The sequence below is a fragment of the Nicotiana tabacum genome, chromosome 17 (genome assembly GCF_000715075.1).
Source record: "Nicotiana tabacum cultivar K326 chromosome 17, ASM71507v2, whole genome shotgun sequence".
NCBI classification, from domain to species: Eukaryota; Viridiplantae; Streptophyta; class Magnoliopsida; order Solanales; family Solanaceae; genus Nicotiana; species Nicotiana tabacum.
The window spans coordinates 93,778,473-93,803,248 of record NC_134096.1 but is presented as its reverse complement, the minus strand read 5'-3'; the positions used below and the strand labels follow the sequence as shown (position 1 = coordinate 93,803,248).

The window sequence follows — 24,776 nt, the reverse complement described above, 5'->3', positions numbered from 1 at the left end:
AAATTTACTAATTAATTGTGAGTACAATTTTATTTTTTAATTATTCTCTCTTGATTATCTCAATGATTCGAGGGTTGTAACAACATATTTCTCGAATGTAGGATGGGCAGACCTCCTGGAATGTATTTAATTTTTAGCTTCTTGAACTATTTGATTGTCAAAAGTATTCAGTCATATTTTGATCTCTTTGTGAATATCCCAAGAGTTTATGGGAATTTTGAGACGGCTCTTCAAACGAATATGTATCCCTTTTATATAGGTGCGAGTTAAGTTTAGGGTAAAGTAACCTCCAAGCAATCCTAATAGACTCCTAGGATTTCAAGAGTCCTATAGTATCTTTAATTTAAAATTTAGCTTAATCCGTTAAAATTTTGACGTATGGAGGAAGCTCTTGAATTCATTTCAAAGCTAAGATATTTCAATGTAGATCACATCTTGTTGTTTCTCCACGTGAATTTTTTAACTGACATGATTTGCGGGTTTGCAGGTAACTTGTGTGTTTTTCTTGTTGTCTTCATTTCCACTATCTGTTAATGGCAACGCCCGCTGATCAGGAGCATCTTTTGTTTTTCCTATATCCATTTCTTTGTTTTTAAAATAATTATTCATTATCTATCAACGATTATGAATCAATTTTTTTGAAAAGAAAACAGAGGGAAGAACCATTTTCTTTTTTGTCGATCATTTGCCACCTTTTGTAATACCTCATTAAAAATAAGGGTAGTTAAGTAAATTGCAAAAAAAAAAAAAAAGAGTATGTAAATGGGCCTTGACCCATCAGCAAAGTCATAGGGCATTAGGAGAAGGAAAAAACAAAAGTTAAAAAGGATTTGGGGGGAAGGGAACGCGGCCCAACTACTTCTGTTCCCGGCCCAGCAATGGGACTCGGAACCCCTCGTCTTCGGGAACACGCCAACGGCAAAGCTCTCTTTTTAACTCCAGTTTCTGCTTAAAGCTCAATTTTTCCAGGTATTTTTGTGCTTTCTTCAATTTTTTTCTTGCAACGGCCAAGCAATGTTTTTGAATTAGAAAAATAAAAATGCAGTAGACAAGTAGAATTGTGTTAGCAGTGATCGTGCTTACTTGCAACTAACAAGCTTCTCTTCTTTTTTTTTGTTGAACAAGCATCAAATAAATAAAAAAGAATTAAGAAAAAGGAAACAAAGACATATAGAAATTGGAAGTTCGTTGCGATTTTCTTGTGCTTTTAGTTTCATTTTCTTATTGTAAACTGTAAGTAATTTGCTTTTCTTTTGTAAGGTGGAATAGTAGAGGAAGCTATGGACATACCGGTCCAGCACAAGAAGCTTGCACTTGATATTAAGGCATGTCTCGACATTTTACCCTTTTTACATTGGAATATTTATACTATCCCTTGCAATTTCTGTAATTATCTATGATGCCTTTCTTAGAATGGACTTTTTTTAAAAAAAAATTCCTGTGTGATTAAGCTATTCAAAATGAATGTCAAGTCAAAACTTCGAAGAAAGGATCATATTATGGACAACACCAACTAGTTCTGAATGATGACTGAGTTGATTGGTTGATATATGCCTCCACATTTGAAAAAAAATGGTAAAATACAACCAGAGGAAAAAGGAAAAGAGAAAAGCACAAATAGAAATCCTTCCTTTGAACATGAGAATGAGATATAGGTAAGGGAAGGCATAAAGGAGAAAGAAGAAAGGAAAATTTTGTGACTTTGTCAGTTTGCCGCTCGTCATGTTGGAAATGGAAAACTAAAAAGTTTGGTGGACAATATTTTCAGTGGTATGAGGTTTATGTACATACGCTATACTTGACAGTATGTGTTACATGTGAAGCTGAAGAATGCCCTAACTGTTGTTTATTGGTGTGTACAAGATAACAGTAATTGTGCCTCTATGCCAAGCAAGTTGGGTTCAGCTATTTTTATCGGCTTATGTGTTTGCTAATTTGGAAAATCTTGTCATTTAAACTATAATCCTTTCTACTTTTGTTCGTATGTATCAAAGATGTGTCTGCGGATCTCTGTGTGTGTGTGTGTTATTTTACTAAAAATAGTATGAAGCTTGCTTTTGATTGATTCTGTTATTTCTGGTTCCAAAATTTGTCACAGAAAGAGCTGAGGAGGATTATATTCTGTGTATTCATGAGTTGAGCATAATGTTTTTTGTTCTAAAATGACCATAGTTGGATTGTATGGAGATATATCTGGAAATCTATACTTGGAGGCAAAATAAGAAACACATTAGGTTTAGGGAGATGAAGAAACATCCTTCAAGTTTGCTTTTGCTGGAGAAAAAAAAATTAATTCAGTTGAAATGCAGCTGTAGTGGAAAAATGTTTCTAGTTTTTCTATTCTCTTGAGCTAAATTATCTTACAAACCTCTCATGTATGCAGGGAAATAAAACAGATATAGTCATCTGTGCCTATGATGACCATTTTCTGGTGAGTGGGGAACACCTGATTTAGTTTTGAAGTTGTAGTCACGTGAGAGCATTTCCGAACCTTTATTGTTGTTTTCAGGTTATAGCTACTCAAATAGGAAGTATGGGTACAATTCTGCATGCCAGGTCTGCATCTTTTTCGGAACTGTTCTTGCTTAGAAATTGCCGTTTTTCAGATTTCTTTTGATAAACGCATATTTGGTTTGGGCAGAAAATCAATTTTTAATTGAAGCCTGTCGATACTCTTTTTGTGATCTGTGCTATTTAAAATCATTGTATCTTTTTGTTCCTATTAAGTCATATTTGCTTTGGAGTTTCACTTGTTCTTCCTATTGCTGTAATGAGAATGACTCTTCAGATCTTGTAGCTGCATATTTGAGTTGTTTTCATTATTGATCTCGTCACTCAGTTGAAAAGAGTTTTTCCATACAACAGATGTAAGGTTTGTAGTTTTGCTGTGCAGGAAGGAGGAAGGGGTGTTGATCCATCCAACCTTTAGTGTTTCTGTATTACTGGGTAAACGCGATGAGGTAATTTAGAATATATTGCAACAATTTCATGTCCTCTCATGTATGGTTATCAACTTTATAAACTGCATTTTGATTGCAGCCCATGCTAGTTGCATGCGCTCGGCAGATTATTGAACACATAAGGTATGTGTGGAAAATAAAGTTTATGATTTCCATTATTTGTGAAGAAGGATGCCTGAATGAGAGATTGATTTCTCTTAACTGTTCTAAACCTTGCTTAATTTGCAGTAGCACAGGTTCTTCTAGGTCTTTGGTCTTGTCTCTTGGTCTACGAGACCACTCTCTGGTTGGTAACGTGAAGATATATTACTCTCTTTTGCACATAAAAGTGTTTCTTCCCTTTGATTCATGGTCCTCTTTTTCTATGCAGCCCACATTGAAAGGCATTGTTTCGGCTGTGACTGAGAACTGCCTTTGGTGACCTTGACTCTGTCAATTTTGGATTCCTCATATTTTACGGACCTGTTGTAGCCACAAGAGAGAAACTTAATTATTATCTCAGGCTGTGAAGTGCTTATGCTTATTCATCATTGATGTATTATTGTTCTACTACAGCAAGACTCTAAAAGTTGAGAGAAATTATTGACTTGCATTGGTTGATAGAAAATTTGTAACAAGTGTGTTTATATAGGCATCCTCATTGAAAGAGAAATAGCTTTTCATTTCTTGTTCACCTGAGAACCTATGTAATCATCGTAATATTTTGGCACCCAAGGAACTTGCCCTCTTTCCCTTGTGTCCACTTAGTGTCTTCGATTTTGCTGAAAGGACTTCGTTGAAAAATTGAAATCTATTGTTTACATTACATTTCGATGTAAGAATCTGCTCTTTTTTTCTAAAATTCTAATGACTATTATCTTGTTATGGTGCAAAATCCTCGTCCTTTTGGGAACTTGTTGAACTCTGTAACAAATTTATATATATGTCATAGAAAGGTTGGAACTTTTCAATCCATTCGTCACCGTAGCTTTTGGTGAATTATATCCAGTTGTGATGTTAGTCAAATAAAGGCTGAAGCTTAAGTATATAACAAGTTGTAGTATAGTGGTAAGTATTCCCGCCTGTCACCCGGGTGACCCGGGTTCGATCCCCGGCAACGGCGTTTCTTTTAGGAAAAAACATCTTTATTGTATTTTCTTCCGATAGATAAGTAGGAAAGAATGTCTTTTTCTTGTTAAAATTTAAAAGAAAATCCATTTTTCATTCTCTGCTACTGCCACCAGGCAAACACGTGAGCGCAAACTAGTGTATTAATCTAGATTTTAAGCTCAGAAAAATTACTATATTCTTCAATTTTGTCGTATTACGTATGATATAAAAAAAAAATCAGTTAATATGCTTAAAATCGTAATAACCCCTGCCTCATTTTAACTCCCGAGAAGTGAAAACTGGAATATTATGGGATCAGGTAGTAGGAGATAAGTCCTCTGTAGTACAGTGCAACTTCTTCTTTTTTAAATTAAGTTAAAAAATATATCTTCGTGTATTTCAGTAGCTTTTTAGAAAACCAGGGCCCTTTACTTTTCTGCATGGGAGTACCCCAATATTCAGCTATGTTTAAGAAAAAAGAGGATAGATCTGACATAACCAACAACCCAAAACATCAAAGCAAAGAATCTCAAATGCAATAGAATAGACTCTTCCATACAGGTTTATTGGTCATACTTTGAAAGGAGGACCTAGGTTTTGCGGGGTGATCAACACAAGTAGCTACTTTTGCTCCCTGATTTTCAATTAATATTGAAAGACAACTACTTAAATACTATACCAAAATGGTATATTACAATAGATCATAGATATTCTGACAATGAATAGCATCTCAAAATTTGGGTGCCTACTTTACATTCACATATGGTACACAAAAATAACATACGACACATTCGCCCAAGTAACTTAACGATGTGCCTTAGCACGAGCATGAGAGAAACTTCACCAGCCATTTTGGTGCTACCTTCTCTATTCTTTCTTTACCACTGTATTCAATTTCTTTTCCAACTGCAAGACAGAAATGACAACTTCAGACAATCATGTCGTCAACGGTTACATGGAAATTTTAATATAACGTGCAAGCAAAAAGAAGCACCACATTTTCATTTCAATTTTTCAACTACGAACTAAAAATATTCAGATCTTTGAAAGAAAATAAAGGAAAGCATTTTCTAACAATTCTGCTACATACCTGAATATTCTTCATCTTTTGTCTCTGCAACTCCTCCACAAGACTTCCAATGCTGAAAATTGATACAGTTGAACATTACAAAGCAACCAAGTTTAAATACGTCATAGACCTTAACTCTATATCATACCTTTGTTGCATTTGAATGACCATAGATTGCAGTTCTCTCTCCCTAACAGAAGGAGACATCTGCAGAGTGGCAGTGCTGATGTTAGAGGATGCAGGAGGCCATAAATCAAAATACACCACATGTTTTACCTCACACTCATGGATGGGATAGGGCACATCAACCCCCCTACCCCACCTACCCTAGTAATAAAGTTCTAACCCCTTAACCTTCAGTTGGCAAAAAAAGTTAAAACTCAACATAAACCCCACACATCATATCAACGGTCATAGGGATAATTCGTGTCTTCTTTTTTAACAGTCCTAGGGCTCAGTATCTCCACCACACTCCATTTCCCTAGTCTATTCTTCTTATCTCTTATTAATAATTAAAAAGAGTAGTTTTCTAAAATGATGTGCCACCATTTCTAGTAGCTTACTACATAAGGAACAACCAGTTACCTGCGGAAGATCACTGGTCCCAGCTTCAGCCAAGTCTGTAGGGTTGACTGCACCAGATGTAAATAACAAGCTAGTTAAGGGCAACATATAAATACAGCTAAAATCCAACATCGAAAGGAGAAGTAGCTACAATCCACATCCGACAAAGTTATGCACACCCAGTAGTGATGGTCAAAATGTGATGATTAAATGTAAATACACTTACCAGATGCTCGCTCCGCAAACTTGATCAGTTTCACTATTTCCTCCTAACAAGATGCAGAATGGATTAGCAACAGATAACAGAGATGCACACAATTTAATGTAGTAGAAATTACCCTTTGCAAAGTATTCTGTTGTAGAATGCATTGCAATGATGGAAGTAGTGAAGCAACTAGATTGCTTGGACTAGTAGAACCTCCATGACCTGGGTTAAAGAAACAGCTTGTAGGTTCCTGAACAAATGAAAGAAGGCAATGGTTACGAGGCCATCGCCCAAAGAGAGATTGTTGCCTTTGACACTAACCACGAGAACACCAAATAGGGAGGTTTATGCTGAAACTAGGAAAACCCATACACAATGCAACTCATTTGACAAATAGAAAGGAGACAGCAGCTGAAAGCACTAAAAACGAATCACATGATTAATTATTTTGTGCCCATATGTCACAAGAAGCAAAGAACTATGGCCTTACACAAAAATGCTTCACTCCTCTCAATTAAGAGTTATTTCATAGAAAAATTCAGAATCCGACAAAACCATAGAACGGATTTCTCCCACACCAACCTGGAAGGATTTTTCTTTTTTTTGTTGAAATAAGCAAGAGAAAGCATGGTGCAATGTATGTATATTTGGCATTAGCCATTTCGTGTTAATTCACATGTATTAGAGACAGAATCTGGCTGTTGAAGCAAAATCCCCTTCCACAATGCAATATTATAGCTGATCGGACAATCAATACAAGATACTACTAGATGTATACCTTGGGACTCAGATCTGCTGATGTGACTTGAAAACGTCCCTTGCGTTGGACGACAGCTCCTTCTGATGCATCTTCTCCTGCGAAAAGCATATTCAGAGATGAAGAAGAAAGGTGACAGACCAAATTCCTTTATAAAATAAGAACTCATAATAATCTGCAGGAACTTGTGTTTTTATAACATCCCCGTCTGAATACATTGTCGGAGACTGGATTACCTAAGTCTTTCTTATGTCGATACTGCAATGGACCGCTATAGTTTCGTTCGGCCTGGTACTTTGGATGTTGATATTCCCTACATATAGAATGAAACAACATAACGCAGCTTGAACCAACAATTTACTGCTTGAAATATGAAAAATATAGACTCTAAACCATCGCCAATAATTGGACATTATGTAGCCACCTATGCCTCATATTTTCCTAGATAAGGGTCTCCACGTAATCTGAAGATGATGCGGCATCCAACTAATACTTTATACATGCCGCTAACATCAAAACTCAAACCATGTAGGTCATAAGTGGAACAATTGCAGTCTAGAGAAACTATCATCTCTGACATCAAAATGTAACTAAAAAATGTGCTGGAACATGAAGCACCACACTTCTTAGAAGCAATTAAGTTGACACCACAGAACTAGAACAGTCGAAATATTCAGAACCGTCAAAGCACAAGAATCCCACTACTTCCTCGATTGCAATTATTCAGTAATCATTTTATTTTCAAGTAACTTACATTTACTTCAAGAACAAGAGTCGTTTATCTTGGGATCGCACATTGTGACTACTGACTACTCTTACTTCTTAATTGAGAAAATTTCGTGATCTACCAGCATATAAGTAGTATTACCAGCCTATTATAAGTTTATAATTACCTTCATACATATTGCAACTTCTTTTTCTTTCAGAAAACATTGACCAAGTCTAGCAGTTCAATGGTGAAAACAAATAAATATACATATATATACCTCTCGCCATCAGTAACAACTTTTTTGGGTGAAAGAGCATTATCCTGTAGCAGTGAACCACTAAAAAACTTTTTATGCCCTGGAATAACAGAACGTGGCAAGGAGCTACTCTGTCGCAGATTCTCACCATCATCTTTTCCATTGTCTTGGTCCTCAACTTTTGCCGGTGACAGCATAAGGTTCTGCTGATTAGACTCTGATTGCATAGCATCTTCCCAACTTGGACTACTACCAGTTATGTCATCTTCGCACACATCAAAACACCCCCTGCATCGAGTACAAGATGTACACATTAACTTTCACAGAGTAACATAAAACTAACAAGTCAGCAATGTAATAATTACACTCTTGCTGGACCATTTCAGGCTTAACCGACTTTCCTTTTTCCTTTGATAATCGGTCCTTTAAAAAACTTGTGCTCACTTTCTACTCAGTGAACAGGTAATTTCATTCATCTGTCAATCTGATGTAAGCATGCTTATCACAGGAGCAAGAGCTTGTCGGAAGAGATTCCAGAGAAAATAGAGGTCGGACAACATGGTTTAACTCAATGACAACCAAAAGTTTTATTACCTTTCTTTATCGAACAAAAAAAATTAGAACCAATTCTTTTAACTCTGTGAGATAAGAAAACCTGTCATAGAACGTATGTTATTCAGTAGAGGCATGCATGGCTGTCATGAGCTCCATTTAAGCAGTTGGAATGTGCATTAGAATTCGCAGGACTTTTATGCTAATTCTATACCTCAGATAATTATACACACAGCACTTACCAAGACTCCACGAGCACATCACATTCCTGAATAATTCAGTCTCAGCAAGACAAACATACAAGGCATAAACAGGGTTGTGCTTCCAAAGAATTCAGGAATGTGATGTGCTCATGGAGTCTTGGTAAGTGTTGTGTGTGTGTATAAGGTATGTATATGTGTGTGCATATATACATATCTGTATACACACACATACACATTTGAATGATGAAACCAACCAGCTCTAATTTGGTTGGTATGACGGATTTAATGTCGAGTGCCAACAGAAGTAGCAGAACAAGGAAAAACACAATATTCTTACTTGAGTGCTTGAAGAGGCTTCATAGGAAATGCAGCAAGTGAACTGTCCAAATCATGATCATCATTCAGCTCATCCTGAATGGAGATATCTACAATCATAAATCTGATAATGGAGGACACATTTGAAGATTTTATAAAAATATTCACTCTAAAAGAGATAGCAGACTGGAGGCACTTGAGTATGATAAGAGTTTGAGAAAGTTTAAAAAGAGAATTGTAAATCCGTCGAAAAGAATAGTACACACAGATAGCAACTAGTACTTCAACATGGTTAACATGAATACCTCATGAGAAACACTTGGCTGATTAGGCCTTTCTGCTATAGAACCAATATCACCATTCCCCTCCCGCAGCTTCCCACTAGTACTTGAATCTTCAGCATCTGGAATGTCGTCATAATCCGGAAGCTATGGACAGCAAAAGAAAAGGATGAACAAATTTAACAGACATTGATATGATATTGTTACGTTGTTAGCTAAATAAATGTTTTTATTGAATGGACAATAAGTACATACCAGCGCAGCTTGGCTCTTCAGATCCTCCAGGTTAAAATTCCAAGCACTGATACCACGAATATACTCTTGCTGCATCAGTGAAAGTTCAGAATTACATTAAAATTATGATTTTTATTCGCGGGGGGGGGGGGGGGGATCATTTTTTCGTTTTCATTTGACATACAAAGTTAGCTACTCTAAAAGATTGAAGCGTGTATAAATAAATAAAAAGACTCGAAACAAATGGTTAAAAAACCATAGTGACAAAATGCCTTAATTCCTGCACTACAACACAAAATGATGCTACAGCGATATGTTTGTGAATCGTGAGATTTCTCTAGCACCCTCAGATCTGCAGTTTAGGCCCATTCATTTTTCACCTGTGATAAATGATCCTTGTCCTCATACATTGCCTTGTTCTGTAAGAGATAATCTGCTTCTTTTGCCTGATAGAGCAGTTGAAATTGAAAAATTCAGAATCATAAATTACTTTCGCAGAATTGGGAAATGCCATCAGCTAGAAAAGCAAAGTATAAGATGGGCACAAGACCTTAAGCATCCTAAAACGATCACCTAGAGGTGGGAGGCCATCAAGGATTGAACGTGCCAAATAATCATTTGATCGTGCTTGTTTAAAGAAAGGGTGCTTCAAAAGCTTCTCAGAAGATGGACGCTTCTTTGGATCTTTCACTAAGCAAGCAGCAACCATTTCTTTAAAAGACTGCAAAAGCACCAAAATTCAGACCCAACCTTAATATGAGTGAAAAGTTTTGTCAAACAAACAAACCTTAGAGAATCTCTTGTCCCGTTCATAGTCAAGGCCTGGGGGTGCATTCTGTAAGGTCATCAGCAGAACCTGAATTATGAAGGAAGAAAAGATCACAAAACAACGAATTTCCAGGAAAACATGGAAACACTTCCATGACTATTTTGTATAGCAAAGAACATCCATCAACCTTCATGGGTGGGTACTTGGAGAATGGCGCATGACCATGAGCAAGTTCAAGGGCTGTTATTCCAAACGACCAAATATCTGCTCTGTTAATTTGAAACAACTTTTAGAAGGTACGGGAGGTGACCTAAAACCAACAATAGAACCATGATGCAGATCAGATACTTACTTAAAATCATATCCATGCAGTTGCTGCATCACTTCGGGAGCCATCCTGATTAAGATTTCAAAAACAAAACAAAAAAAAAAGGAATTGCAGTTACAAGTAACAGAGTCTGTGCCTATCCTGATGACACTACCAAATAAAAACCACACCTCACCACAGCCCTGGGAAACTTACCAGCATGGAGTTCCAACAAAAGTATTTCTTGAACGTTGCCTATCACCAGTATCAAACATGCAAGCTGCAACTCCAAAATCTGCCAATTTAACAGCACCATCGGAATCAATCAAAATATTCCCAGCCTGCAGAGAACATATACTAAAATAATGAGTCAAAGCTGAAAATTGGCATAAGCAAGCATGCTGGAGTCGGCAAAACGAGAGTAGCTCAGATGATTTTAGCTAAAAACTATTCCCACATGAAATTAACTTCGCCAATTTGATTAACAGTGAAGGAAGAAAATGCCATTGTCAGGGAAAAAATAATGGAGGAAGAAGAGCAAAGAGAAGAGAAACTTAAGAAATTTGATCAAGACCACATGTTTTTGCATTTGCTGTAGGACAAAATACCGAACTTTGATATTAAAGAGGCTGAAAATCCTAAATCCTACACGTACAAAAAGGAGGCATCACCTCCCCTTTTCTTCAAAAATGGCAAACAATTAGTAAAGAATGCTATGCAACTGCTTCTTTCTTTCTTTCTTTTTTTGGATGAAGTAAGAATGCCATGCAACTGTTATTACACAGAACCAGGTAACACGGTGATACCTTTACATCTCTATGTATGTGTCCATGGTAATGAAGATATACAAGGGCTTTGAGGACCTCACGCAATAATGTGGCAATTACAGGCTCCTCAAAACCATCAGGATAAGAAGATTTCATAATATGAAGGCAAGATCCTCCGGCCATGAATGGCATGACAACCCAAAGGCTGTGACCTGCAGTGAAGGTAATGCTGCTCGGTGGGCCGGGCCTGAACCGGACCGGACCGGGCCCGCGGTCCTAACGGGCCTGGTGGGCCTGGTGGGCCGGTCCTGGGTGGGCCGGTCTTGGTGGGCCTCTGAGCCCGTCACGGGCTGGTCTCCATGGTTGAGCCCACGAGCCCGGGACCGTTTGGCCCGGGACCGGCAGGCGGGCCTGGGCCGGTCCTGGCGGGCCTGGCGGGCCCAACGGCTATTTTAAAAAAAAAAAAAAAAAAAAAAAAATCAAACGGCCATATTTAAAATCTAGCCGTTTGGGCTGAAAATATGACCGTTTTTTAAGTTAAAAAAATGGCCATTTGGCCCCCAAACTTTATTTTAACCCCAAACTTTATATAATTACACTTTTCCCCATTTCTCAACTATAAATACCCCCTCATTCTTTCATTTTTATTCACCAATTCATCAATATCTCTCAATATCTCTCAATCTCTCTCAATCTCTCTACTACAATTACTTAATTTATTGTTGAAATTTCGTGAAAAATTGTGAAGTTGTTGAATTGAAGTTTTCAAGTGTTCAACGATTTTCAATTTTCAAGAAGTTGTTCGGCAATCCGGTAAACTCGTTTCAACTCTTACGTTTTTATAATATATTTTTGTGTGGTTTAGTTTGCATAATTATAATTAATATGGCATTTACTTTGAAAAAAATGTTTGGTAAAGGAAAAGATAAAACCGGTGAAAGTAGTGGCCAACCAACTACCCTTCCCCCGGCTCCCCGACCTAGAAAAGATAAGCAAGTTGAAAGTAGTCGCCAACCTAGACGTCCTCCTCCTTCCGTAATTCTTGATAGTGATCACCCTTGTTTTCAATTTACCGATAGTGAATTTTATCATAATGTTGCACCAGGTGATAGATTAGATGATGAAATTATGAATGCTCTTTATCCTAATGAAACCATCTTAGAAAATAATGAGGAAAATGAGGATGATGATGAAACTCAAGCACCGGATTTAGATGATACACCTACTAGTCCTCTTAATAACCCAAGTGATGCACCGGTCGACCCACCTGTAGAAACTCCTACTTTTAATAGAGAACCTGCTAAACGCTTAGAAACATCATTAGTTTGGAATTTTTTTACTCAAGTAAGAGAAAAAAATAAGGCTAAGTGTAAAACTTGTGGGAAATTAATGTCGCATAAATATGTAGGAGACCGTAGCGGCACAGGTAGTTTGACTAGGCACATAAAAACACACCCTAGAGATAAGGCTAGATTTTTTCAAATGAAAGCGCATCTAGAGGGGACAAGTGTAGATTCTGCGATTAACCCTAGTACAGGTTCAAATCTAGTTCAACCAGGAATTAACACTGTCACTGGAGGTATTTTATATTACGATCCAAATAGAGATCGTGAAGAATTAGCAAAGATGATTACTGTTATGTGCTTACCTTATACTTTTGCTTCTAATCCTAATTGGGTTCATTATATTAGAAGAGTGTTTAATCCTACTTATAAAGGTTGGCCTCGCGCAACAGTTAAGAGTGATATTTATAAATTCAAACATGAATATGAACAATATTTGCGTTATTTATTTACTCATATACCTAATCGGATTTCTATTACTACTGATATTGGTAGAAGTGGTAATGATTGTGATTACCTAACTGTTACAAGTCATTGGATAGATGAAGAATGGATAATGCAAAAACGCATAATTGCATATAGAATAATTAATTCGCGTCACACAGGTAAATTTATAGCTAACACTGTTGCAGATATTTGTAGATATTTTTGCTTTAGCGATAAAATAATGGCAATTTCAATGGATAATGCTTCTAGTAACACCAGTGCTATAGGCATGCTTACAACAACACTAAATCCTGCATTTACTAATATTTTCCATGTTAGATGTATTTGTCATATTTATCATTTAATTGTCGGTGATGGTATGCGAATATTAAACATAGAAATTGAAAAGGTTAGAATGGCTCTTAATTGGCTTTTTTATTCAAACCGTAGAAGTAGACTTAGAGAGTATTTTAAAAAATGTGATGAATATGGCCTTAGAGAAAGAAAGGTTCCTAAACCTTGCCCGACTAGATGGAATTGTATGTACGAAAGTTTAGTAGTAGCATATGAATATAGAAACCCAATTAATGCAACGTTTAATTCTCGGGTAGGTGGTGAAGATGATGATGAAATGCTTACCACTCAAGATTGGACTAATGTTAAAATTCTTTTAGATTTTTTAGAACATTTTCAAATTGCAACAAATGCATTTTCTGGGCAATATTATCCTACTATTTCAAACTGTTTAGTTTATATTGCAGCACTATCTGATTTGTTTGTTGAATTTAGTGAGGGTGGGGATATTTATGAACTTGCTATAAATGAAATGAAACAAAAGTTTAAAAAATATTTTTTTCCTATCCCTCCTATTTATGGTCTTGCTGCAATGCTAAATCCTACAATGAAATTGGGAGGTCCTCATTTTTGGTATTCAAATATTTATAAGGCTTTAGATCTTTCAAATGAGGAAATTGCGACACTTGCAGATGCAAAAGCTTCAATTAAGATTAACGCTCAAACAGTTTATAATGCTTATCAACTTGCCTTAGAGCATGCTAGGCCAACTATTCCAACCCCTACTTCGTCTAGCTCACAATCCTCTAAAAGAGTTGCGGGCTTAAAAGCTCTTAAATCTTGGACGGAGTTCAGGGGGTCTCAAGGTGAAAATTATGATGAAACTTCACATCTAAATGAGCTTCAAGTTTATTTGTCTCAGGGACTTGAAAAGGAGAATCCAGACGGCTCTTTTGATCTTTTGGAATGGTGGAAGGCAAGGGAAAAACATTTTCCTGTTCTTGCAAGGATGGCTCGGGATATTTTATCAATTCAAGCTTCAACTGTTGCATCAGAGAGCGCTTTCAGTCAAGCAAGACTGCAAATAGGTGATCATAGAGCGTCTATGAGGGATAGCTTGGAAAAATCAGTATTGTTTAGAGATTGGATCCGCTCGGAAAGAAGAAACTTTGGAATTGCAGAAGCACAACCGGCGATAGATGAAGCTTATGAAGAAATGATAGCGGAACTTACGGAGGATTCGGCTTCGCCCGGAAGTGGTGATGAACAAGCTTCTTTTCCACCACCACCAACGCAACCTCCTCCGAACCTTGAAGGATTTATGAGATTTGTTAGAGATAATACATAGAATAATATGTAACTTGTATTTTGGCACATCTTCCTTAGTTTTTTCCTTCTAATGGTGGTATTAGTACCTTGTTGTGCTCATTCCATTGGGGGAAGGATGACTAAGAAAGATATGTCATTTTTTGGTAATAAAATTTATTGCTTCTACCCATGAGCTTCTTTTCGCAATATTTCTTTGTCTATACTTAGAATTATTTATATGCTACAATATATACATAATATACAATATATATACTACAAGAAAATATATTTATAAGATACAATATATACATAAGATACAATATATATACTACAAGAAAATATATAAGAGAATATATATACATAAGATACAATATAATATACTACAAGAAAATATATTATGCTACAATATATACATAATATACAATATATATACTACAAGAAAATATATAAGAGAATATATATACATAAGATACAATATAATATACTACAAGAAAATATATTATGCTACAATATATACATAATATACAATATATATACTACAAGAAAATATATTTATAAGCTACAATATATACATAAGATACAATATATATACTACAAGAAAATATATAAGAGAATATATATACATAAGATACAATATAATATACTACAAGCAAATATATAAGAGAATATATATACATAAGATACAATATAATATACTACAAGCAAATATATTATGCTACAATATATACATAATATACAATATATATACTACAAGAAAATATATTTATAAGCTACAATATATACATAATATACAATATATATACTACAAGAAAATATATAAGAGAATATATATACATAAGATACAATATATATACTACAAGAAAATATATTATGCTACAATATATACATAATATACAATATATATACTACAAGAAAATATATAAGAGAATATATATACATAAGATACAATATAATATACTACAAGAAAATATATTATGCTACAATATATACATAATATACAATATATATACTACAAGAAAATATATTTATAAGCTACAATATATACATAAGATACAATATATATACTAAAAGAAAATATATAAGAGAATATATATACATAAGATACAATATAATATCAAGAAGTGATATTTATGCATGACAATTTAGTGTTTTACTATTGTTTTGTTATTTTCTTTTTCGTCAAGCACTTTAATAATTAGATATACATATATACTACATATTAATATAGCCATGATACTACAAGAAATTGTCTTTAAAAAAAAAAAAAAAACCCGCTAGGCCCGCGAAGCCCACGAGCCCGGCCCGTTAAGCACAGGACCATGTGGGCTTAGGCCCGTCACGGGCCGGTTCCACCCATTAGGCCCACGAAGACCGGGACCGCCAGGCCCGGGACCGCCAGAGCCCGGGACCACGAAGCCCGGGACCGCGAGGCCCGGCCCGTTAGGCCCACTAAGGCCCGGGCCCGGGACAAAATACAGCCCTAAGTGAAGGAGCAGTGTGCACGCAATACATTTGCATGATCAATCAAGATCATGGTCTGCACCTCTCTCCGGATTCCATCCTATAACCACAAAAACATTCCGGAAGTCTCAGCAATTGAAATGAGCATATGTTTAGGCCCAAGAATGCTCCTTAAAAGAAATTCTTTCGAAGATGCCATCAATCTACATTATATTAAAAGCACAAAGGCCCTTAGCGAAATGCCGTTCGCCTTTTTTACCCTTGAAAAACTAATTCCAGTTTGGACAAAGTAGTAATTTAAGTTATTTTCCTAATATATAGGTATAGTTATTTAATTGCTTCTCTAATATTTAGTACTTAGAAATTAACTAAATATGCATATTAAATCTTTCCTTATTTGAACTATTATATATGAGAAAATTCTAATATTTAAGGTTTAAATTAATTAAAAATTTACCTATATAAATTTTGTTCCTATTTGAACAAATAGCTAAATTTGGACGTTACCTTCATGAATGTGAATCACATTTTAAGGGGATGCTATTGATTTATGAAACAAAATATAGACCATATTTAGATGTAATTCGAAACCTTAAAACTGTGAAACTAGAACTTTAGGAGACAAATAGGTAGAATTTTTTTTGTTTCTAACAATATTGATTTCATCATATTTTTCTATGTTTCTATCTAGATCTTTCAGCAACCAACTTATAAAAATAATTTTCTGCATTTTTCTTTTGTACTTGGACACTGAAGAATTGATATTTTCTTACGAAACGATTACAAATTTCCTTTAAGACCTACATTCTTTAAAGTTATTGAAATTCAAATTTCCAATGGACTACAACATACGTTGGACATTGAAGTCAATTAAAAGTTTCTCAGAACTATTGGTGCTAAAAAAAGTATATATATATATATTTTATTTTATTTTTAAAATCCCTTGCGGTCGATCTGTTATAAGTTTAATTTTAGTATAGCTTTTACAAAAACAATATCATATATTTTCTGTACTTATAATGTAATATGCACTTATAAATCCATTGTCTTGGCATATACTTTTTTAAAATGATATACGTGAGATGATACGTGCCTTTTTTATCCTTTAAAAATAAATTTTATATATTACAAAAAAAAAATTATACACCGAATTATAATTTAAGGTTTTTTTTAATATTTAGGTCTTTAAAATTAACTAAAATTTTGCTTATTCAAGTGTTCCTTATTTGCATTAATATGTAAGAAGACCTAATATTTATGATTTTAAAATCAATCAAAGTTCATCTTATATAAACTTTTTGCTAGAATTTCAGTACCATAATTTTATTCTTTCTAGGACAGCCAAAGAACTTACTAAAAATTGGTATTTTTAAGTTTAATAAATTGTTACTTCCATGCTACTTTGTAATTTATTTAGGTTTAGACGTTTAGTTTGTTTTGTGTATATTTAGGGCATTGCACGTTATACGTGGCAAAATAACATTACGCTTAAAATTGCAAGAGCTACTAAATAATTTAATTTTATTAAAAAAACACCTTAACATACTCAAAATACATCAAGCAGACATATATTCTCAGAAGAATGTATATTAAGTTTAATTTTTTTCCTAATAGAAAATATTACTTCTTCTATGTTTGAATATTCTTTTTCATAGAATTACAACCAATTAATTTTATATAATTTTATTATCTTAATAAAAACAAAAAATATAGTGCAAGACCAATTGAAAATTATAACTAAAATCGATAATGTCGGTCGGCACTCTTTTGATGTTCCTTATTCTTAATTATGGATTTACAGACGACCATAGAATTAAAATAAATTAATTCTATATAATTGATTATCTTAGTAAAAATAAAAAATAAAAATAGAAAAATATTTTGTTTGTAGCAACTTGTTTGCCATATTTTTTGTGGAGTTCAACTATTGTTTTCTCGATCAATGCATCTCATATTCTTATTACTTTACTGATTTATTTTTTTATTAATTAAAAGTTTAATAATATATATAAAGAAAAATATTATTATTTTCCTTCATAATTACACTTAAATATTTTAAAATTGGGATGAGCTAATATAAGAATCTGAAAAAGGTAAAGAATTATTCCTTTACTGTTAAAAACAAATATAGTTACTTTTTTAATTAACTGATTAGCAAAAGAATTCAATTCAATTGAACTACATATTAAGGCCTAATATTTAGGAGTTTAAAATTATTCAAGATTAAAAAAGTACATTATGATATTTCCATAAATGCGATAATAATTTATTTACATATGACTTTCTAGATATATTCCAATACATGAGGTGTTTGATATCAAAGATAACAAGCATGAATAATAATGTTACATTCTTTGAAGCTACATGATATTTGGTTGGTTGCAAGTTGCGATAATACAAATTATATAGAATTAATCTCTCAAAAAGCTATATCATCTTTTCATCTAATTTTAATATTTTATATATATATATATATATATATATATATATATATATATATATATATATTCTTGCTTTTACCTAACCCGCTTTTCTTTAACAATAATAAATTATATGATAAATAGTCATGAGTGTGGATAAAATTTCTATCTTTCTTTTCAAACTTAATACAATAAATGGAGGGCATCGGGTTGGAAGACGTTTAATTGTATAGGAGTTACACGAAATTGTAAAAGTTGGTGCAATAAAAATTGAAGTTGAAAAGATAGAAGGCAAAAAACATATCAAGTAGACCAAAAAAGAGGAAACAATGAAGACCTATAACTTATAAAAAATTAAAATTGGAAAATAAAATTATTATTCTTTAAATAGTATAAGCTCTAACTCTTCTTTTTTTTTTCGCCAAAAATTTACAATTTTTTGTAAATACGAAGCAACTTGTGCTGACACATTATTTAACATTTAGTTCAAATTTTTAATCGAAACTATTTAAATTCGATTAAAACACGACATTAATATTATTTATATGATGAAGAATATAGTTTATCAACAATTTTTTATTATTGACGCAACAAACACGTGCAATGCACGTACTCTAAGACTAGTATGAATAAAATGTTCACAGGCCGATACACGATTACAATGTGGTAAATTCTGCCTAAATATAGAAACCATGTGTCACATACTACACAAGGCAAACCAGTAAGAACTTTTGATTTTTCAGATCTAATTTGGATTAAATCTATTTACTAAAAGATGGACTAATCTAAGGAAGATTCATGAAAAAAAAAAAGAAGAAAAAAAGAGATGATGGCTGAATTGCAGAAAGTAGAGTAAAGGAAAACGAACCAATTGAGCCCCATCTTCCTTAAAGCTAGTAATAAGAACCTGGGTACATTTTGTTACAAACTTTATGCATGACCAAGGCAGTGATGAGAGACCAAGATATTTACTCAAAGGAGTAGGGGCTTCATTAATAGTACAGACAGTGTTGTCAAAGGCAAAAGGTTTAAAAAGGGTCAAGTCTATCGGAGCTTTAAGCGCAAAGCGCAATTAAAGTATGGGCTTTAGTTACAAAAGGCGCAACGAAGAAAAAAATAAAAATATATATGTCATGCAAGAAAGCAGTGACAATTTCATTCATAATGATTTCCTCAACAATTTATATATCTTTTTGCCAATCATAGTTATTGTTTTGTACTGCTTTATTCAAAATAGAACTTATAGGCAATGAGGCGCACACCTCGGTGCCTTGCCTACACTGAAGCGCAGCCTAAGTGAGGCGAAGCGCATACCCTGAGCTTTCTTGAGTTTCAGGGCTTAAGCGCGCCTCAAATGAGCCTTTGACAACACTGGTACAGACTAATACATGTCTGTACCTATAGAGGACGGACCAAGAGACTTGCTTCCTTATGTAGATGGATCAAATACGTATAGTCATGCAACATTCTTACAATATTGCCAATTTTTTTAAGAAAAAGTAACTTCACAAAAGGTAACCAGGTAACAAGAAAATATCTAAAATCAAAGAGCAGGTCTTTGACAGCACTGTTCTGAGTAAATTCAATACCACGGTGTTTGCTATCTAACATATATCTAAAAGACATGTTTAGATGGCATCACGTGTAAAATCAAAAACAGCAAACTTACCAGGTCATTGTTGCACTTTTCCAAATCCAGAACCTTGATTGCAACAATCTCATTAAGAGGAATGCACAGAGCCCGATACACAGTTGCACTAACACCGTCTCCAACTTCTTCATATAACTTATAATCTTTCGCATTGACAGGGAACTTTTTCTCTGATAGTTGTTCCATAATTGCTAGTTATATTGCAACATAAACAACCTCAAGCACTGCAGAGAAAATAATGTGAGGCTTCTTCCAATTATATAGCATTTTGCTTGTGAACCACAAGATATTTTATAGCTCCAGCTACCTCATGGGAAGAACTTCCCTGAGAATAACTTCAACGAAATAAATTCCTGAAATGCACCAGATCCAATAAGTCGACTTTTATACAGATTGACAAGTCTTATAACCCAACAACAGCGATTGCAATGACTTGCCTTGATCACCTTCAAACACAATACTGCCTGTGCTACTCATTAACACTTCAACATTAAGCCAGACGAACCTAGCCAATATATTCCGTGAGACCGCTCACAGAGATAAGCTAATATTCAGGCTGGGTACAATCCAGATACACGATGAAGTGGAGTACCAAAATAGTAGAATGCTAGAAGCAATCTGCCACTAAAAGCTGAGGCCTGAGTTAACTCCAGAACTGATAAAGCAATCTGCCATAACAAATGAAAGAAGATAATAAAAACAAAAAAACTGAAATAAGAAGACACACACAAGAGAGAGAGAGAGAGAGAGAGAGAGAGAGAGAGTGAAATCTAGCACCCAAAAAGTTGCCAAATAAGTTAACTAAAATTTTCAGCTTCTTGAAAAACAATTGCCCTTTTCTTCAGTTGGGATAGTAGGAAATTTCAATTGCATTCCATGTTCTCATATATGCAGGGCTAGTTTGAATTCATTTTACTGACTTGACAGTAATTTTGACTCCCGATGAATACATGTTGACTCGTGGATGACTTGTACTCCAGTCTTCCCACCAGAAAAGGATAAAATGGACAGAAGGTATTTGGGGCAGCCTATTGAAAAAGGAAAACAAGATCATCTATGTGAAACGTACTTATTTTTGTCGTCACATTTTCATTAAACCCACTAGGAGTTATCTTTAAATAGACTAGTATATTAGGTGGCATTTGCTTCAAAAAAAATTGAAAAAACTTGTTTTGGATTAAAAAAAAATTGCATGTTTTGCAAATAAAAGGAAAAACTGTTTTTCAACCAAAGAGCAACAAGGAGAAGTTTTTCAATTTTTCTTTATAACCTAGAAGTCCCCTAAGCCAGTGGCGCACGCTCACAAACCCAATGATTAATGGGCCAATTCCTCTACCATTCTCCACTTAAATAATAATACCATTGCGCGGCAGGGATTGAACCCATGACTTTGCGCCTAACCCGCATATCACAAGTTGAACCCATGACTTCGCGCCTAACCCACACATCACAAGTTGCGCTCTTATCACTAGACCATAGCCTTCCGGCATTTAATTTTTGCAATAACTGAAAGTATTCAAAAATTTTGCAAAATTTAAAAACTTTTTATTCTTGGTGGTTTATTGAAGAACAGTTTTTGCACCAAAAAAAAATGTTGAAAGATTCTGGTTAAGACTCTTCAGCAAATTTTTGAAAGCAAGCACACGAGTTATTTGAACTAATAGTTTGAAATGCAAAAAGATGGAGAAATTGGTCAAAGAGATGTCATATTAAACCGAGAGTAACATAAAGTATAAATAATTTAATAAATTGTTTTTTATAACGTAATACATATAATAAAATTCATTAGCAAATGAAAAGAATTGTTGTTTTAGGAAAATATTGAATTTTTCTAACGAATTAAAATAGTAAATAGATCAATGCATTTGTGGTCTACTCTACCCCCATTATCCCAAATACTCCCATTTAGGTGCTTTTTATCTAGTACTGAAGACTCTTTAATTTGGGACCACATATGATACCCGAGCACTGCAAACGGGGGATGCAAGAAAACTACCAACTTGACCCTCAACCCAAGTTTCATACATTGTAATTCACCAACTAACATTGCCAGCAAAATTTAGTTGAGGCCCCCTTAACATAGAAAGTCGTGAGCAAAAGTCCCTTCAGAGATTAGGCGACTTTCTTGTGTTATTTCACCCACTTTATGTCATCTTTGTGAAAAATAGTGAAGAGGCAAAGCAAAAATGTGGCTTTTTCTCGCAAGGGCAAGCAGTGTGTTTAACTACCATGTCAATTATTTATTCATCAAAATATCAGCTTGAACTTTCTAAGTTTTTAAATTAATCAGAAATGGCAATCAAACACTCATCCTACATCAGAAAAAAGATAAGTGCAGTTAAAAACTTCCCACGAATCATGATACTACTCAATCAATAAAGCTTTTTTTCCAAAATCAGAAGTTCATAAAATGTCACTAAGCTTTTAGAAAAACTTTGCTTCTTCAGTTGTCGATGTCTCCTGCGAGAGTACATTCAGCTAATAAAGCAATTAAGTCAACAACAGAACAGCAAGTCAACATCTAAAATCAGCAATCTGAAAAACAAAGTAGAGTCCCAATAACTCCAAGTCCAATGCAGCTGAATCAAATAAATCGCATCAAAATCTAACATTTTGTAACATTTCAACATATAAGTAACACTAAATGAATCCAATAAACAAGTAAAAGTGACAGATATTGGACCATCGCTGATAATTATGAAGTTGAACGACTATAACTATCTTAAATCTGACACCTGGACAAGTGTAACATCAAATTTCAATCTGAAATCAGTACAGACCTAGGGTTCCGATGCAATAGAGGAAATTTCGAGAGCTGAATCTAACTATAGAGAATGAAATCCGGTGAAAACGCCGCCGTTTTTGTAAGGTGAATTGGCGATGAAACCGTTCGACTACTCCGCCCTTGATGATGCTACTATTAGAATCTGAAGATATAGTTCTTTCTTACCTTGCAGTTAGTCGTCCCCTGTTCTTCTGATCGAATCTTCGCCGTTTATTGAAGAGGGAGAAAATTTCGGCGACAGTACATAAAAGGACTTCGGTTTTACCTTCGATGAAAAAAGGAACGTCTTTTGGGAAAAGAATCGGAAAAAAAAAAGGGGACTGATATTTTGGAAATAATAACAGCACTATTGAAAAGGGGACTCATTGAAAAGGTATTCCGTTTTTCAATTCTTTTTATTTTTTTCTTCTCTGTATTCCGTTTTTATTTTCAATTTTGCCTAAACATAACTTATAAGGAGGTTTTAGGCCTACCTGGCCTTTTACAATATTCAATTTAAGAAAATATTAGACATATATTTATGTGACCGAAACATTGATAACATGTAACTAGCCTTGAGAAGGTGAACAATATTATTTGAGATTATTGTTTATTATTTTCAATACGCATTTCTCGTGCAACGCACGAACATAGAGATTAGTGCTATATTAAAAGCACGAATGTGTTTAGCGAAATGTCGTTCGCTTTTTTTACCATTTAAAAATAGAGTTCATACTTGCCAAAATAGTCATTCTAACTAACTCCCTAATATTTACGAATAATCATTTAATTATTTTCCTAATATTTAGGAATAGTCATTTAATTTTACTAAAAATCTTTCCTTATTTAAAATATATAAGACTCTTAATATTTAGGATTTTAAAAATAATAAAAAATTTATCTTATTTAAATTAAGAATAACATACTTTTCATATTGAGATAATATGAATTACGTATATTTTTTTTATGGGCGTGGGACTCATTTGAGGGACAAATAGTAGGTTTATTATTCAAAATTTTAAATCAAAAGATCCAAAAGCCATTAGTAATGCATTTTATTTTGAATTTATTTTTGAAAGAATTAGTTTCGAATTTTTAAAAAAAAATTCCTTGGTTTTAAATTTTTGTTGTCTTTTATACTTTGTATGTATTCTGACTCATTATTATCTTTAATTATTAATATAACTATGAAACTCGTGACAAATATCAATGTTAATAGTAAGATTCTCATAATAAAGCCATCCAAATAATAAAAGAGATCATATTTCAGCAAAATTATTAGTGAATTAAGAGAGATAATATTCAATCAGTTGAATTCAAGTACCATCACTAAATATTATAGAAAGTTGAATTCAAGTACCCTCACTTAATATTATCAATGAATAACTTTTAATTAGTTAACTATAATTTGCTTTTATAATTCAAAAAAATAAAAATTTATATGCAGATAAAAATAGATATTGCAAATACTAGTATAATAATTTATCTGAATGCACAATACATGAAATGTTAATAGATTTTTATACCTTTTGAGAATTATATTACATAATGATACCTTCATGTTGGTTAAGATAATAATAATAATAATAAATATTAATTTTTACCTTAGTTTGTATGATAATCATTTTATTTTTTTTCAGAAATACATGTAGTTGGGTTTAAACAATACCCATCTGATTGAATTATTCGTATGATAGTTAAACCTAATAATATAGAGGCTTTTATTTTTTGTATTTTTCACTTTGATTTTCAATAAGGAATAAGATGAAAATTATATTATGTATTTGAGAAAACAGAATTTATTTTTTAAGGTCATGAAGAATATAATATTGTTACAAGATATATTTGAGTACGAGTTAGCATATTATTCTGTCACGTCGAGCAACTAAAGTAAATGCACAATTCGTATACAAAAATCATGATAAGACATTAGAATAAGTATATGCGATGTACGTATTTCTTTGAATCACAGGTCATCCCCAAAAGGGATAGTTTCAAGTACCTTGGGTCGGTTATTCAGGGGATGGGGAGATCAACGAGGATTTCACACACCGTATAGGGGTAGGGTGGAT

General features: G+C 33.8%; 2 protein-coding genes across 7 annotated transcripts; one reads left to right on the top strand and one right to left on the bottom strand.

Annotated features, from left to right (window-relative positions):
- The first annotated feature begins 832 nt into the window (after positions 1-832).
- Positions 833-3,749, top strand: LOC107813004 (uncharacterized). Of its 2 annotated transcripts, none has more exons than XM_075234663.1 (8): positions 833-969; positions 1,261-1,325; positions 2,384-2,431; positions 2,510-2,556; positions 2,894-2,960; positions 3,040-3,083; positions 3,189-3,246; positions 3,331-3,749. In XM_075234663.1, the coding sequence occupies exons 2-8, from the start codon at positions 1,281-1,283 to the stop codon at positions 3,379-3,381; spliced, it is 360 nt and encodes a 119-aa protein (XP_075090764.1). In that variant the 5' UTR covers positions 833-969; positions 1,261-1,280; the 3' UTR covers positions 3,382-3,749. The 2 variants fall into 2 exon arrangements, with proteins under 2 accessions (XP_075090764.1, XP_016493689.2); XM_016638203.2 differs by having other exon boundaries at positions 966-1,183.
- Positions 3,750-4,563: 814 nt separating this feature from the next.
- On the bottom strand, positions 4,564-23,048 carry LOC107813008 (uncharacterized). 5 transcript variants are annotated; one of them, XM_075234661.1, is made up of 22 exons: positions 22,721-23,047; positions 20,378-20,608; positions 20,248-20,293; positions 19,959-20,164; positions 10,487-10,611; positions 10,316-10,360; positions 10,151-10,232; positions 9,982-10,050; positions 9,745-9,915; positions 9,575-9,640; positions 9,216-9,284; positions 8,985-9,107; positions 8,702-8,775; positions 7,631-7,897; positions 6,881-6,957; positions 6,666-6,742; positions 6,021-6,137; positions 5,909-5,951; positions 5,704-5,750; positions 5,267-5,325; positions 5,140-5,191; positions 4,564-4,955 (listed from the first exon to the last, which is right to left on the bottom strand). In XM_075234661.1, exons 4-22 carry the CDS (start codon positions 20,124-20,126, stop codon positions 4,917-4,919), a joined length of 1,770 nt encoding a protein of 589 aa, XP_075090762.1. In that variant the 5' UTR covers positions 20,127-20,164; positions 20,248-20,293; positions 20,378-20,608; positions 22,721-23,047; the 3' UTR covers positions 4,564-4,916. The 5 variants fall into 5 exon arrangements, 4 of the variants coding, with proteins under 4 accessions (XP_075090762.1, XP_075090760.1, XP_075090761.1 ...); XM_075234659.1 differs by having other exon boundaries at positions 19,959-20,293; XM_075234660.1 differs by having other exon boundaries at positions 19,959-20,293; positions 22,891-23,046.
- Positions 23,049-24,776: the final 1,728 nt, after the last annotated feature.

Coding starts and splice junctions, on each gene's coding strand:
- LOC107813008 (XM_075234659.1), bottom strand. CDS start 20,126: ATGGAACAACTATCAGAGAAAAAGTTCCCTGTCAATGCGAAAGATTAT. Junction 9,916..9,981: donor GGGACAAGAGATTCTCTAAG/GTTTGTTTGTTT, acceptor GTGCTTTTGCAG/TCTTTTAAAGAAATGGTTGC. Junction 5,326..5,703: donor GGACCAGTGATCTTCCGCAG/GTAACTGGTTGT, acceptor GCCACTCTGCAG/ATGTCTCCTTCTGTTAGGGA.
- LOC107813004 (XM_075234663.1), top strand. CDS start 1,281: ATGGACATACCGGTCCAGCACAAGAAGCTTGCACTTGATATTAAG. Junction 2,557..2,893: donor GGTACAATTCTGCATGCCAG/GTCTGCATCTTT, acceptor TTTGCTGTGCAG/GAAGGAGGAAGGGGTGTTGA. Junction 3,247..3,330: donor GTCTACGAGACCACTCTCTG/GTTGGTAACGTG, acceptor TTTTCTATGCAG/CCCACATTGAAAGGCATTGT.